Source organism: Podarcis erhardii (assembly GCF_964252035.2).
Source record: "Podarcis erhardii genome assembly, chromosome: 8".
In the NCBI taxonomy this organism is placed as follows: Eukaryota; Metazoa; Chordata; class Lepidosauria; order Squamata; family Lacertidae; genus Podarcis; species Podarcis erhardii.
The window spans coordinates 90,547,657-90,564,996 of NC_138499.1; the positions used below are offsets into that span (position 1 = coordinate 90,547,657).

Consider the following 17,340-nt stretch of genomic DNA (forward strand, 5'->3'; position numbering starts at 1 on the left):
TGCCATTGGTGGCAGTGGCGTGGTGCTGGTGTGGGGCTGCCATGCAAGGAACTTCTGGGCACACCACAGCCCTCTCTGTTTCTCGGCCAGCCCAGCGGCAAAGCTCCTTGCCGGCCATGAGGCAAAGGAGGCGTAGCCGCCCCAGAGGCCCTGCCTGGCACAGCTTCCCTCTCTGGGCTCTCTTCTAGAGAAGGGTGCCTGTTGCGTGGGCACAACCAGCACCCCCCACCCTCTGCAATGGCACAACGGCCCTCTCTCTCCCTGGAGCTGCTGCACCAGGCCTGTTTCCCTTTCCCTCAGGTGAAATCCCCAATGGAGAATGAATCACGAGCGACAGTGGATTTTTCTTTTTGGAAAACAGGTTGCAAACAAACTTTATTATAACAGATGTAAACAATGAGTGGTTTTTTAAATAATTTTTATTAACCGGCCAATCAAATCAAATTAAATCACATCACATAAATTCCGAATTACAAAGCCGAATTTTAAATTTTGTTGGGGGGACCCATATTTCAAGATCCGAAGGGGGATTCTGATCATCTTCTTGCTACTGCGTTAATGTCCAAATCAGTCCAAATCAATCCAAACAGAGTTCATAATTCTATCCAGTCTTATCTTGCTGTTTCCACATTACATCTTGTTCATATATTTTCTCTTTTTTCTTTATGATCTCTTCTGATAGTCTCCTTAAGCCGATAAACACCAATAATAATCCTGTGTGAATTTTTCCGTTCTTCCAATCCTCAAATCGAGATGGTTTCCATATATCATCGCCTTCATAAATAACATCGCTCTTTCCATCATTAATCTCGCAAAACTGTCGCTCTTAAGTCCCACTGAGGAGTTTCACCCACAATATAAAAACAGCTCTATTTCTCTATTTCTCCTCTCAGACTTAAGTCCTCCGACAGAACTTCCCAATATGGCGGCGGCATTTTTAACTGCGTCATTCCAAAGCCCTTATACATTCCACGCTCTTCTTAAAACATGCTTTGGTTCGAAAGTTTATCTCCACACAGCCTTAAATCCACAGCTTAAGTCCTTAAAACGACAATTCTGACTCGTGAGGGGAGGGGATTCTTGTTTAATCACATGAGGAAAGAAAGGAAAGTTTTTTTCCCCTCCCCCACCAGTCATTTGCCATTCCGAGTCTTGGCGTATCTTCTCGTGATTTCTCTTGTTCCTCCGACTCGTCTTATTTTATCAGAGATCTCTTCTGTTAGCAGTCTTTACTCCCCCTCCTTCCTCGAAATATGTGCATTCGCTTCATCCAAATTGTTTCTTTTGAAGTTCTTGCAGCTAGTGGTGTGGATCAGGGATGGCGTCCAGGAACACCAGAATCCCACAGGAGGGCTTTGTGCCTAGTGCCCCCATCCCCACAAATTTGGGGGTGGTATAGGGCACAGCAGGCAAGGCAGTCCCCCACCACCATCCTGGGGGGGGGGGGTAGGGAGGCTAATTACTCCCATCATAGCCTCCAAATTACCTCATGTGGGTCGGAGAGATGTTATTGTCAGCCATCTTCCGATGCGCCCCCTAGTGGCCCCTGTAAACAATGAGTTTTGGTTCTTCTTCTTCCACAGACATGTAACAAACAGTGCTGTTGCTTTTTATTAAAACATATACAGCACTGTTTCAAGTTATAGGCTGTATGCTGTTCAGGCTTAAGCTTACTTTCTTTTACACATCTTCCATAGATCAGACTTCTCCACTCACAGGAACGTAGGATTTTAACTGGACTGTTTCCCTACAGACCCCCAAATCCTCCTTGGCCTCAGAAGCACTATTGCCCTTTCCTGTCAGAGTATTCCCTCTGAGGACCCATTTTCCCGCAAAACACCGTGTGGGACTGTGTCTTGTCTATTTTAACCAGGTTCTGAGAGCATCTCCTGGGAGTTCTCGCTCTCCTCACCTCCTGACAGAATCCCCCTCACAGACCCAGGAATCTCTCCCTCCACTCCGCCTCCCTTGGAACTCGCGCCAGTTAACTGTTTGCTGGCAGGGGGAGAAACACTCGGGGACTCAACATGCTCAGTAAACAAACTTTTCCATCACACCCTCCCCCACACTTTGCCCCTGATATGTTTAAATTTTAATATTTTAATATTTTAATGTTTCAATATTTTAATGTTGTATTTTAATTTTGTTTTTAAGTTGTAATCATTCAACTTGTTTTTATTATTGCTTGTAAGCCGCTCTGAGCCCGGCCTTGGCTGGGGAGGGCAGGGTATAAATAAAAATTATTATTATTATTATTATTATTATTATTATTAAATTCAGGGTGAATATCCAGTCATTAATTGAGCCGTGTCGGCCCCTTCCTGGTTCTCCTATAGGCCTCCTAGGTGGGGGGGGGTTACCCTTCTTTCACTGTCTGATTGTCCCTCCAGTTTAATAACTAGCCATTAAACTCGTCGTTTCATCAGTGTGAGCATTTCTCCTCTTTCCTACCCCTGCATATTGGCCTGGGCTCTCCTATCACTCCCCAAGCTGATACAGGGGTTGGGGAGGGAGCCCCATTGTGCTAGTGAAATTCATTGCACTTGTTTCCGCTGCCTGACTAGTTGAATCCAGCCCATAATGTCCCTACCTCAAGGAATTTACAGTTTAACATAGTTGCAATGTAAATTAGCATCTCCACACTTTATTGTTGAATTGTCCTACTACTGATCATAGTTGAAGCAAAGTATGATTAAAACTTCATATGTATTTTAATATCCTATTGTTACATTTACAGTATTTTATAACGTAATGTAATAGAATGGGTTATTGTTTTACTTGTTTGTTTCAAGTTCTTTATACTGAATAATTTCTAATTGTGTACTTCAGTAAACTTCTGTAAGATAGAGCACTTGATGCACTCTGAGACTTTAACCAGCTCACCAAGTATACAATTCATGCTTGCAGTCAACTAATAAAAAATCACATGTTCTTTTTTCACAGCCATTGTTTTAATGAGAATGACTACGCACTGATGTCACTTAGTTCATGGATTAATGTTGTGGTTGGAAAAATGACTGGCATAGACAGAGCTGCAAAACATGTACTGGTTTCCAATGGGAGAAAAGTGCCTTATGACCATCTCATTCTCTGTGCTGGCCAACAGTATCAGGTGAAGATGGAAACTGAATGAATGAAAACCCACAAATGTAGAGAAATCAAAGAGAACAGAGAAAGTGACTTCCTTGCAACAATGGAAAATTTGCACTTCTTTAATACACCAAACTTAATACAGAATTTTGCTTAAAAACAAGTAAAAAATAAATTTCAGAAGTTGGGGATGCAATCCCATGCACTTCCACTTAAGTGTAAGCCTCACTAAACTCAGTGAGACTTAAATCTCAACAAATATGCATTGGATCGGACTACATAAGTCCGCTAGTGGAGATCACGAAGGGCACAATCCTGTTCTCTTTCACAGGCCCTGCTGAAATGAATCAGAACTATAAAACAGCTCTTCTTGATATCAGTAAGGATATTTGCTCTAAGTAATGGGTGACTTTAATTACCCTCACATGCTCCATTCACTACAAAGTAGTGGGAGACTCCACTTTCTACATTACTCCATGGAGAGAATTACCCACTTATTCCTATTCTCTGGTTCCTGTTCCTTAACCAATTTTTGATCCATAGCAGGACCTCTCCTCTTATTCAATGACTGCTATGCTTCTCAGAAGTCTTTGGTGTAGTACTTTGTCAAAAGCTTCTTGAAAATCTAAGTACTGTACATAGTGTCAACTAGATCACCTCTATAATGTTTGTTAACATTCTCAAAGAATTAAAAAATATTAGGGAAACCAAAATTGCCCCTGCAGAAGTCATGCTGGTTCTACTTCAGCAAGACTTGCTCTTCTGTATGCTTGGTAAGTCTATCAATCTTTGAGTTCTTTAAGAATTCTTGAGTGGATGCCATCTAGACTCAGTGCAATGCCAGTTTTTAATTTGTCAATAAGACTTAGAACTTCCATCTGTTGCCATCAATATTTGCCTCAGTTCCTCAGAATCCCTGTGAAAGTTAGTTGAGGCTCAGGGATCTGAACTATTTTACTTAACAAAATTTACATACCATTTAGGATAGGGGAGTGAGACAGGGATGCATTTTGGCCCCTACTTTGTTCAGTTTGTTTCTGAATGACTTAGCGGGAAGCTTAATGGACCCTGATGGCCATCTTCCAAAAATAGGGACGAGAAAGACCCCTCTCGTTGTATGCAGATGACACGGCCATCCTCTCCCAAACCAGACCTGGCCTGCACTACCAACTAAGGAAATTCTCAGACTACTGTTCTGGTAATGGGTTATCCATCAATTATGAAAAATCAAAAGTCCTGGTGGAGAAGAGATTCTCCCCAAGTAAATGAGTACTGGATGGTCACAAACTAGAGCAGACCAAATTCTTCCGGTACCTAGGTCTTCTATCCCATCATTCAAGTCCTGGAAACATCATTGGCAGACCGCCTATCAAAAGGCGGAGGTAAGCAAACTGGCTATACTTCGATTCTTTTATACAAGGGGAGGCCATTATGTTTCATCAGCCATTAAGGTATTTAATGCAAAATCTGTCTCTCAACTCCTCTACGCCTCAAACATCTGGTTCAATGGCTCATTCTCCAGGTTTGATGGCTTCCAGGCAAAGTTTTTCCGGTCCCTCCTACAAGTTCCAAATTGTGTTCCAAATGCAATACTATTTTTAAAAACAGGTGAATGTCCTCTATCAACTAAAGCATGGTGGGCTGCCCTGAGATACTGGCTCAAGATCTCAGTCTTTGGCCTAGGGAAGGGGTTACTTCCATACCTAAACAACAAGGAGTTTACCAGCTTTATGGATGAAAATTATGGTTAGAAAAGCCACTTCGATTGGTATGCCACCTTCTCTCCTGTACCATCTGGGCAATGATACTGGCCTTGAATCTCTGAGGCAAAGGCTCTGGGACATATCACATAGTGATCTCCGATCTCAATCTCATGTTATCTGTGGCCCATTAGCAGTAGGAATTCACTACGGGTTCGAGTTTCAGATACCTGCATATCTTAGAAATTTGTCTGTACCAACATATCAGTGTCTTTTCACCAAAGCCAGATTAAATATATTCCCATCAGAAGTGTTAAACGGCAAACTGAGAAGTATCCCTTATCAAAATAGGATCTATGTATGCTCTCAGGACGTTGACTGCATGAGGCATATTTTATTGCATTGCGGACAATATGATCAAGCTTGGGAACTACTGATTAAACCACTATTGGCAAATTGGCCGGGTCAATCTGAAGCCTACTATATCAAATATCTTCTGGACGACAAGTCCAATGATATCACAGTGGCCGTGGCAAAGTTTCTTTCAGTAGTCATACAAATGAAAGATCAACATAACATGATTAAACAAATTGTGTGTGTGTGTGTGTGTGTGTGTGTGTATACACACCCTTCATGGATCACTGCTTTGCTGTGGTGAAGGGGCTTGAATAACTCAGAGATGCTATGAGCTATGCCGTGCAGGGCCACCAAAGATGGACAGGTCATAGTGGAGAGTTTTGACCAAACGTGATCCACCTGGAGCAGGAACCGGCAAGCCATTCCAGTATCCCTGCCAAGAAAACTCCATGGACAAAGACAACAGGCATATAAAAGTTATGACGCTGGGAGATGAGCCCCTCAGGTCGGAAGGCGTCCAACATTCTACTGAGGAAGAGCGGAGGACAAGCACAAGTAGATTCAGAGCTGATGTCGAAAGGTTGCTCAGTTGCGGATATGCCTGGAAGCGAAAGGAAAGTCCAAAGCTGTAAAGAAAAATATTGCACAGGAACCTGGAATGTAAGAACCATTAACGTTGGTAAGTTGGATGTGGTCAAAAATGAGATGGCAAGAATAAATATTGACATCCTGGGCATCAGTGAACTAAAATGGACGGGAATGGGCGAATTCAGTTCGGATGACCATCATATCTACTACTGTGGGCAAGAATCCCGTAAAAGGAATGGAGTGGCCCTCATAGTCAACAAAAGAGTGGCGAAAGCTGTACTGGGATGCAATCTCAAAAATGATAGAATGATCTCGATATGAATCCAAGGCAGACCTTTTAACATCACAGTAATCCAAGTTTATGCAACAACCACTGGTGCTGAAGAAACTGAAATTGATCAATTCTATGAAGACTTACAAATGACGCCAAAGAAGGATGTTCTTCTCATTATAGGGGATTGGAATGCTAAAGTAGGGAATCAAGAGATAAAAGGAACAGCTGGCAAGTTTGGCCTTGGAGTTCAAAACGAAGCAGGGCAAAGGCTAATATAGTTCTGCCAATAGAACAAGTTGGTCATCACAAACACTCTTTTCCAACAACACAAGAGATGACTCTACACATGGACATCACCAGATGGGCAGCATCGAAATCAGATTGATTATATTCTCTGCAGCCAAAGATGGAGAAGCTCTATACAGTCAGCAAAAACAAGACCTGGAGCTGACTGTGGCTCAGATCATCAGCTTCTTATAGCAAATTCAAGCTTAAACTGAAGAAAGTAGGAAAAACCACTGGGCCGCTAAGATACAATCTAAATCAAATCCCTTATGAATACACAGTGGAAGTGAGGAACAGATTTAACGATTTAGATTTGGTGGACAGAGTGCCTGAAGAACTATGGAAGGAGGCTCGTAACATTATACAGGAGGCAGCAACAAAAACCATCCCAATAAAAAGGAAATGCAAGAAAGCAAAGTGGCTGTCCAACAAGGCCTTACAAATACCGGGGGGGGAGAAGGCAAGCAAAATGCGAGGGAGATAGTGAAAGATACAGGAAATTGAATGCAGATTTCCAGAAAATAGTAAGGAGAGACAAGAAGGTCTTCTTAAACGAGCAATGCAAAGAAATAGAGAAAAACAATAGAATGGAAAAATCCAGAGATCTGTTCAAGAAAATTGGAGATATGAAAGGAACATTTCGTATATAGATTACCATAATAAAGGACAAAAGTGGTAAGGACCTAACAGAAGCAGAAGACATCAAGAAGAGGTGGCAAGAATACACAGAGGAATTATACCAGAAAGATATGGATGTCTCGTACACCCCAGGTAGTGCGGTTGCTGACTTTGAGCCAGACATCCTGGAGAGTGAAGTCAAATGGGCCTTAGAAAGCACTGCTAATAACAAGGCCAGTGGAAGTGATGGTATTCCAGCTGAACTATTTAAAATTTTAAACGATGATGCTGTTAAGGTGCTATACTCAATATGCCAGCAAGTTTGGTAAACTCAGCAGTGGCCAGAGGATTGGAGAAGATCAGTCTGCATCCCAATTCCAAAGAAGGGCAGTGCTAATGAATGCTCCAACTACCGCACAATTGCACTCATTTCACACACTAGCAAGGTTATGCTTAAAATTCTACAAGGCAGGCTTAAGCAATATGTGGACCGAGAACTCCCAGAAGTGCAAGCTGGATTTCGAAGGGGCAGAGGAACCAGAGACCAAATTGCAAACATGCGCTGGATTATTGAGAAAGCTAGAGAGTTCCAGAAAGACATCTACTTCTGCTTCATTGACTATGCAAAAGCCTTTGACTGTGTCGACCACAGCAAACTATGGCAAGTTCTTAAATAAATGGGAGTGCCTGATCACCTCATCTGTCTCCTGAGAAATCTCTATGTGGGACAAGAAGCTACAGTTAGAACTGGATATGGAACAACTGATTGGTTCAAAATTGGGAAAGGAGTACGGCAAGGCTGTATATTGTCTCCCTGCTTATTTAACTTATATGCAGAATTCATCATGCAAAAGGCTGGACTGGATGAATCCCAAGCCGGAATTAAGATCGCCGGAAGAAATATCAACAACCTCAGATATGCAGATGACACAACCTTGATGGCAGAAAGTGAGGAGGAATTAAAAAACCTTTTAATGAGGGTGGAAGAGGAGAGCGCAAAATATGGTCTGAAGCTCAACATCAAACAAACGAAGATCATGGCCACTGGGCCCATCACCTCCTGGCAAATAGAAGGGGAAGAAATGGAGGCAGTGAGAGATTTTACTTTCTTGGGCTCCATGATCACTGCAGATGGTGACAGCAGTCACGAAATTAAAAGACGCCTGCTCCTTGGGAGAAAGGCGATGGCAAACCTAGACAGCATCTTAAAAAGCAGAGACATCACCTTACCAACAAAGGTTCGTGTAGTTAAAGCCATGGTTTTCCGAGTAGTGATGTATGGAAGTGAGAGCTGGACCATAAAGAAGGCTGATCGCCGAAGAATGGATGCTTTTGAATTATGGTGCTGGAGGAGACTCTTGAGAGTCCCATGGACTGCAAGAAGATCAAACGCATCCATTCTGAAGGAAATCAGCCCTGAGTGCTCACTGGAAGGACAGATCATGAAGCTGAGGCTCCAATACTTTGGCCACCTCATGAGAAGAGAAGACTCCCTGGAAAAGACCCTGATGTTGGGAAAGATTGAGGCCACAAGGAGAAGGGGACGACAGAGGACGAGATGGTTGGACAGTGTCCTCAAAGCTACAAACATGAGTCTGACCAAACTGCAGGAGGCAGTGGAAGACAGGAGTGTCTGGCGTGCTCTGGTCCATGGGGTCACGAAGAGTTGTACACGACTAAATGACTAAACAACAACAACAAATACACACACATATCATTTAATTGTTAAAAAAAAACCCCAAAAAACCTCAAAGTGGTTTGTTGTCACGGTGATGAATCTCCAATTATGGGAGCTTGTCCACACACAGAGTAGCACTTGTGCTATACAATTGCTAAAGATGGGACTAATAAACTGAGGGCTTAATCCAGACAAGATGGAGATTTGGATGTAGTGAAGTTGTACATCCTCTGAAAGACCAGGTTTGGAGCAGGGGAGATAGATTCCTCCTAGATCCCTCTGTCAGGTAAACTTCTACAGGTGAGTTTCCAAGTGGTGCAAATGGTTCAAGGTGCCTTTTACTAAACTTCAGCTGGCTCTCTAACTGCAGTTTTTCCAAAATAAACCTGATCTTGACTGACCTCCATTTGTCCAGGTTATATTACTGCAATGCACTATATGGGGTGTCCATGAAAGCTGTTTGGGAACTTCAGTTATTATTATAATAATTTATTATTTATACCCTGCCCATCTGGCTGGGTTTCCCCAGCTACTCTGGGCGGCTTCCAACAGAATATTAAAAACATGATAAAACATTAAACATTAAAAACCTCCCTAAGCAGGGCTGCCTTCAGATGTGTTCTAAAAGTCAGATAGTTGTTTATTTCTTTGATATCTGATGGGAGGGCATTCCATAGTTAGTGCAGAATACAGCTGCTGCTAGATTACTGTCTGGTTCCCATAAATTTTGCTTTATCTTACCATATCTTAAAGTGGTAGCCATTGCAGTTCTTTATTTTCCCACACAATTTGAAGTGTTGTTTTTGACTGTTAAAGCCCTAATTTACCTGGAAATGGAATGTCTTAAGGACTACCTGCTTCCTTGTGGTACTGCACATATCTGAAGATGGAGGCCCTTACTCCCACAGCGGTGGTATCCAGACCGTATTTTCAATGTTTCAGAGCAAATTAGAAATACAAGTAGCTTCCCCACACTTTTGGTGACTTTGTTGTGTGCACCCGCTGCTGGAGTCATTACTTTTTCCTAGCTAATGTATTGTGATAGAAAAGTACACTACAATTTTTAAAATAAATCCATGAGGAAACTGATGTAATCAAATAATAATACTGCAATTTTTATTCATCTGTTAATACAGGCCCCATGTCCTACTGGTGCAGATATCAAAAAATTGTTCACCAACAGGGAGGTCTCAACAAACTATAGGCAAAGATATACAGGAGTAGTGCCTTCCAACCTTTTTGCTATTTCTGACGATGAAGATGCCTTAATAGCAATGAAGTATTTAAAAGACAAAGTTGTTAATACCTCAGGTAAGGAGGATAGGGGCTGTTGATGCATTTTTTGGCTGAGTGTATCTCCATTTTCAGCATATAATTATAGCCTTATTAATCCTTGCAAAATGCTTCATCTGCCATTATTTGTTTTAGGCATTAATTTGCAACTTCATGTCAGTTTGGGAGGCCATCATACTTTTTTGCTTGAAACAATCCATAATTTGTTTGGAAATATCTATAATTATTTCATGAAATAAGCAGAGTCTGGCCTTAATCATTAATTAACAAATTAGATAATTTCATTGGTAAATGTGTTTTGCAGTTATTTACAACATTTTTAAATTAAAATATGCTGGAAAGAGTATGAGATCTGAAGCACAGCAGATTCATTGGACTTTGATTTTTCTGCATGTTCTGTACAAGTATGCCAACGCTGTGTGCCACTGGTACCATGCACATTATGTTAATATAGGCACACATTTGCCCCTTCATTAAGATGCATAGATGTGCTTTAGGAGACTGTTTTCACATTTAAACCTGTTTCTGCCAACTCCTATGCCAATCCACATAGAATTCCATCATTATACATATGCAGGGGGGTGTCATGCAGTTTTCTACATTGTGAGCAAACAGATCTTCTCAGTTGTTGTAATAGAATGGGGTATTAAATTACCTGCCCTTCGCCAGCAGGTCCCAGGGTGGGTTACAACCATTTTAAATTCATTATTAAAAACAGTTACAGCTAATTACAGTCACATGAATAGGGTGGGTCCTGAAAACACATATCTCGGGTATCAAAGGCCAGGGTAAAAAAGTACATCTTCAGCATTCACTGAAAACTCGACAGTTAAGTTGTCGTGTGTTCCTCTGTGGGGAGGGAATTTCACAACTCAGGGGCTGCTGTAGATAGTGCATTTTCCACCAAACCTCTGAGAGTGGTGGAACTATCAAGAGGCTGATCTTAACCCCTGCTGATCTTAACACCCAATAGGGTCTGTAGGGAAGGAGGGTGATCTCTCAGATTATTTGGAGTCTAAATCATTTAGGGCTTTAAATAAACACTAGCATGAGCACCTTGAATTGGACCTGGAACTGAACTGGCAAACAATGCAGGTGTTTTGGGTTATATAAGTTCTAAAGATAACCCCAGCCAGTAATCTGACCTGTTGAAGTTTCCGAGTCATCTTCAAGGGTATCTTCACATAGAGCACATCATTGTAATAATGATGTCCTTGTTCCTTGCAGAGGCGTAGCAGAAATAACTTTCTATATAATATAGAAAGGCTCTTCAGACTTGATCTATGGGGACTCTCTGCCCCAGTGGTGAAGAAAATATTATCTGTACCTCAGGAGTGGATAGAAAATATACTCTCCACCTTTGGTCACCTGCATTGCTGCTGCATCTTGGGACAGGAAGAGGAAAGATAATGTTGAGGCTGCAGTTGGAAACACACAGACTCCCCCCTGTCACAGTATGCAGCCGTAACTCAGGAACTGGAGGTCAGGTGACCAGGCTCCCCTCTCACCTTCTGCTAATATCTTTTCTGCTTAGGAGCATTTAATTTTGTTTCTACTTACTATGTTTCAAGACTGAGCCCAAACATTGAAAATATGCCAGGGCTGAAGCCTGGTGACCACTGGCAGAAATTAAACTCTGCTGAGAATACTCCAAGAGACTGGAGATGCTATAGTTTTCACTGCATATCTGACTTCCTCCAGTATAAGAACACTTTCCATTGGGATGCTTGTGATAGTCTCATCAGAAACTTCTATGTACAAATTTATTGAATACACTATGCAGCAAAGAGCTCTCAGCCAACACACACACAGTGTGTGTGTGTGTGTGTGTGTGTGTGTGTGTGTGTGTGTGTGTGTGTGCAGGGGTATAGTTACAAGAGATAGGGGCTCTGGCTACTATAGATGACCATTCTAGGATTTTTAGGAAGTCATTAGCTTGCATCAGGCGTCCTATTGACGAGACCCAGTTTTCTGAGTGCGTGTTCTGGAGTCTGGGCAATAAGAGCAGTACAGAATTCCTATTGGTGTACCGACCATCCCGCTTAACCAAGGACACCCTGCTTGAGCTTTTTCAGATTGCGGCAGATGTTCTCCTGGAGACAACTGGCCTGGTTGTCTGGAGGGATTTTAACATCCATGCTGACACGACCTTACAAGGGGCCGCTCAGAACTTTGTGGAAAGCATGGCCTCCATGGGGCTGTCCCTGAATAAGTTTGGCCCAACTCATAGTCGTGGATATGCCTTAGACCTGGTGTTCACCTCTATGGATATGGATGATCTGGCACTAAGTAAAAATGAAACAAAATAAGTGCCATAGTTGGATCACTTTCTACTGGATCACTTTCTAGATCCATGACCCTTCCCCTCTGCACGTAGGTGGGACTGATTCTGATGTTCCATCCCCAACACTTAATGGATCCAAATGGTTTCCAGAGAGTGGTGGGGGATGTTTTATTCCATGTTGATGGCCTTTCCGCTGATTCCCTGGTGCAGCGTTAACCAGGGCTATTGACTGTGGCTCTTAAGCACCCTCTCTGATTGCATAGAACCCGGATGGCACCATGATTTCCCCCAGAGCTGAGGGCGATGAAACAATTGCTGAAATGGCTGGAGTATCATTGGCAGAAAAATCATTCTGAATAGGACTGAACACAGGTTAGAGCTCAACGTCAAGCCTAACAAGTGGTGATAGTGACAGCAGAGAGGACTTTATTCACCGCCTCTATTGCATCTGCAGAAAACAGCAGCAGGAGACTCTTTTAGGTGGTTTGTAATCTAACAGGGTCTGGTGAAGACCCCAAGGGTCTGGTGAAGACCCCAAGATCTCCTGCAATGATTTTGCATTTTTTTTGCAGATAGTCGCTCAGATTCAGAAAGAGGTGGACTGCACAGTGGGAGCAGGGCCAGGGTGGGAGAGTGCTAGAGTCCTGTCTAGATAGGTTGCATGGGCTCAATTCCAATCTGTTACTACTGAGGATGTAACAGGCTGCTTGGATGAGTGGAAACAACCACCTGTCTCATAAAAGTGAGCTGGGCAGGGCTGGGTGATGGGCTCTGTGGGGTGCTGAATGCTTCCATCTGTAAGGGAGTCTTCCCAGACCCGCTTATCAAACTGCTTTTTAAAAAAACATCTTTGGACCTGGCCACTATGGCCAGCTATCGCCCAGTCTCAAATTTTCCATTGTTGGGCAAGGTGATGGAGCAAGTGGTCCCTGAACAACTCCAGACATGCCTAGAGGATGCGGACCATTTGGATCCCTTCCAATCGGGATTCAGGCTCCATCATGAAACTGAAACTGCCTTGGCCATGCTGGTCAGTGATCTCTGGCAGGCTAGGAACACGGGTGAAAGAGTGGTAGACTTGTAATCTGGTGAACCAGGTTCACGTCTCCGCTCCTCCACATGCAGCTGCTAGGTGACCTTGGGCTAGCCACACTTCTTTGAAGTCTCTCAGCCCCACTCACCTCACAGAGTGTTTGTTGTGGGGGAGGAAGGGAAAGGAGAATGTTAGCCGCTTTGAGACTCCTTAGGGTAGTGACAAAGCGCGATATCAAATCCAAACTACTCCTCCTCCTCCTCCTCCTCCTCCTCCTCCTCCTTTCAACAGCTTTTGATACCATTGACCATGGTATCCTTCTGGACCGTCTAGAGGAGCTGGGATCCAGGGGCCCTGTTATACAGTGGTTCCGCTCATTCCTCCTGGGACATGTCCAGAAAGTGGTGTTGGGGGATGAGTGTTCAGACCCCTGGGCTCTCACTTGTGGGGTGCCTCGGGGCTCTGTCCTCTCCCCCATGCTCTTCAACATCTATTTGAAGCCGCTAGGAGAGAACATCAGGGGATTTGGGCTGTGTGTTTACCAGTATGCAAATGCTACCCAGCTCTACTTTTCATTTAAATCAGAACCAGTGAAGGCAACGAATGTCCTGTGTGAGTGGCTAGAAGTGGCTGGAGGATGGATGGCGGCTAACAGATAGAGGTGGAATCCTGACAAGACAGAAGTACTGTTCTTGGGGGACAGAGGGTGGGCGAGTGTGGGGGCCTCCCTTGTCCTGAATGGGGTATCTGTGCCCTGAAAGGCCAGGTGCGCAGCCTGGACTCACAGCTGTACATGGAGGTGCAAGTCAATTCTGTGTCCAGGGTAGCTGTCTATCTGGTATGCCAGCTGAGACCCTACTTGCCTGCACCCTGTCTCACCAGAGTGGTACATGCTCTGGTTATCTCCCGCTTTGATAACTGCAATGTGCTCTATGTCAGGCTACCTTTGAAGGTGACTCGGAATCTACAACTAATCCAGGATGCGGCAGCTGGACTGGTGACTGGAGGTGGCTGTCAGGACCATATAACACTGTCAGAAGGAGGGGGAAATAATGCTTTCTGCATTGAATAGATTGTTACTGTCAATACCTGCTTTGAATCATTAGGGGTGGGGATAGTTTACCTTTTACTTAGATCCAAAAATGGGCAGCAGGAAGTTTCTGATCCCAAGAACATATGGAGGCTGGTCCAGGGCAAATGGGGCACTGCTGCAGCAACATCAGTTTGCCCTCAGCCCCCCCCCACCCTGCCCTCCTTGCCACCTTAATGACAAGTGCTGCCTGTCAGCCTCCTCCTCCTCAGACTCAGTGTTGCCTTTTGTAGAACAGAGAGGAGGAGAGCAAGAAATTGTCATGGCTAAAATGGCCGCTGTTTCTTTCATGCGAATAAAGCTGGGTCAGCATGACTCAGCGGCCTGCAGCAGGTTGTATATATAGAGTGAGAAATGTTAGTAGCTTGCTGAGGCTGGTGTTTGGGTTGGTTGGTTGGTTAGTGCTGGTGTGTATAGTTATTCAGTCGTGTTTTGCACAAAGACTTTTAGGAATAAAACTCTGCAAGGATATTCTCGTGGACTCTTTTGTGCCGACAAGGGTCCGAGGACCAGGCTGAGGAGACAAAGGGAGGTCAGAACCCTTTCCTTCTTTTTTTTGCTTTTTACAAACACTGACAGAAATGACTCTGGCTTCCCCTACCATTGGCCTCCCTGCTTTGCGCCCCACCAGTCCCCATGGGCATGAGCCACCACTGCAGAGAACCACATCTGTGCTGGAGCTTTCCCTGTTCCGCTGGGCCCCATGAGAAGCTGCTCCTAAGAGGGCCAAGAACTTCCAGGATGATGTGTGACATGACGGGAGGGACTACAGCCAGGGAGAGAATATCATTAAGAAGAGACCCCATTCTTGTCACATGCCTCTTCATTGTCTGTGGCAGTGTGGATGCAAATCATTATGCTAGTGATCCAGGAAGTCTTTCTGCATTGTACCAGTGACTTCCAGGGTTGGGAGGAACCCTCCCTTTACCTATTGTACTAGATTTCCCTCTTAGAATTAAGCAGGATATAGCTATTATAATTCTGATCCTAATGGTCATTCTTAAGTTTCCATTCATTTTCAATAATGCTAAGTGGGCGGATGCAAGAAGCAAAACTGCTTTAATGGATCACTTATTTTTCTATTTACCCAAATGCAGGTTGTAGCTCTTCTACAAACATGCTTGAAGGAATGTTATAGCTTTCAAATTGTTGTACATACATCATGAAGCTGTAGCTCCAGCTAATGTGCTTTCTTTTTAATGTGATTTTTGCAAGCCTAAGAATTCAGGTCATACTAAGATCATGAAAGTTTTGTATTCCCAGTTATAGGAAATGAATGAGATTCTCAGTAGTGGGACATGAGCATCTAATAGTAAGCCATAAATCCATTGTAATGGGCTTTATTTATGATTGCTGTAACTTCTCTGAATAATAAAGTTTTTCTCTCAAATATGTTTTCATGTAGTGAAAGCATATTTGGAAAATATTATGATTCTATTGGATTGATATACAGTGGTACCTCTGGTTATGTACTTAATTCATTCCGGACGTCCATTCTTAACCTGAAACAGTTCTTAACATGAAGCACCACTTTAGCTAATGGGGCCTCCTGCTGCCACCGCGCCACCGCAGCACAATTTCTGTTCTCATCCTGAAGCAAAGTTCTTAACCCGAGGTAATATTTCTGGGTTAGTGGAGTCTGTAACCTGAAGCGTCTGTAACCTGAAGCGTATGTAACCCGAGGTACCACTGTAGTTTATTCTGCAATTACTATCTAAAAGGCATACATAGGATGTTTATAATATATTGAAAACATGATTTCTTGAGGCCACATAGAGAACATTATTTGTCTTGTGGCAAGTAAACGTAAATTTAAATTGCCTTCAAAAATAAAGGATTTGTGCTAATAGGAGTGTTGTTGTAGTTAAAGAAGACTCTGGGTCCAATAAAGGATAGTGACAAAAAGGATGTTAACCAAATTCCCACCTGTTCAAGGTGTAAAGCCCTAGAATACTCTATCTAGAACAATTGGAGCACTAAAATTTCCTCACTGGATGAAGGGGGCTTTCTTTTTGCTTTTCTCCCTCTAGTATCTCAATTCTGGTCCATGAGGATTAAAACGAGGAATTTTCTCCTTTCCAGAACTTTGGTTTCTTATTTCCTTTTTTCTTGAGCATCAGGAACAGCCACACATAGAGAAAGATACTTGGTGGTGTGGGTGTTAATTCCTTTGGGGAAGAGCAATCAGAGAAGAATCCCTTCCTTCCCTCTATGCTCCCCCCCCCCAACATTCCAATATTTTCTCTGTTTGACTTGCTTGCACATTTGTTCATAACTGAGAGACACTTTGCTTATGCTATTTTGCACACAGGACTATGTGGTCCTTTTGTTGGAGACAGACATGGTGATGTGCCTGCTTTGGTTCTGTTAATTGGATTTGATGACCTTTGAGTCCCAGCTCTGTGGGTGGAATTCAGTGTTGTGCTTTTCCTGTCATTCCATCTGCACAAGCATTCCTGCGTGCCAGAAGGAATGACACACACCCCACTTTCCCCATGCACAGTTCTGGGGTTTTTCCTGACCCCCCCCCCCAGAGCCAATGTGAGGCACACATAGGAAGAAGAAGGGGGGAAGCACTGTGGTGCAAGCAGAAGTCCTTGTTCAGGACTTCTGCTGACAAGGCTGTTTAGCTCAATCCTGCCCTATGATGCTTTATGCATGAATCTATTTAAGATACAGTAGCTCGCCTTTTTCTGACATGTCAAGTTACTTAGATTTGTAGCAGGTTGGCAATATAGTTCTCTGTGTTATGGTGCAATGCTGACTCTTTATGCTCATAATACGTTATTCACTACTGCAGAACATTAAATTGTTAATGTTGATCTTGTCATAGTTACACATGCCCTGGTTACATCCAGATTTGACATCTGCAACTGCACTATGTGGGGCTTTCCCTTCAAAAGGGTATGTAAGCTTCACTTGGTGTACAGTGCAGCAGTGTGACTGATTTATGGGGGCTTGGGTGTTTGAGTTTGGTTCCGGCTCAATTCAATGTGCTGGTTCTTGTCTTCAGAGCACTGAACAACTTGGAACTCTCTCGTCTTACATGA

General features: G+C 43.3%; 1 protein-coding gene across 6 annotated transcripts in view; it reads left to right on the top strand.

Annotated features, from left to right (window-relative positions):
* Positions 1-17,340, top strand: part of CFAP61 (cilia and flagella associated protein 61) — a 127,977-nt gene that overhangs the window by 83,414 nt on the left and 27,223 nt on the right. For all 6 annotated transcript variants that reach the window (XM_081872598.1, XM_081872602.1, XM_081872601.1 and 3 more), the window contains 2 exons: positions 2,944-3,112; positions 9,727-9,901. In XM_081872598.1, coding sequence (XP_081728724.1) covers positions 2,944-3,112; positions 9,727-9,901 — 344 coding nt within the window. The remainder of the gene's footprint in view (positions 1-2,943; positions 3,113-9,726; positions 9,902-17,340) is intronic.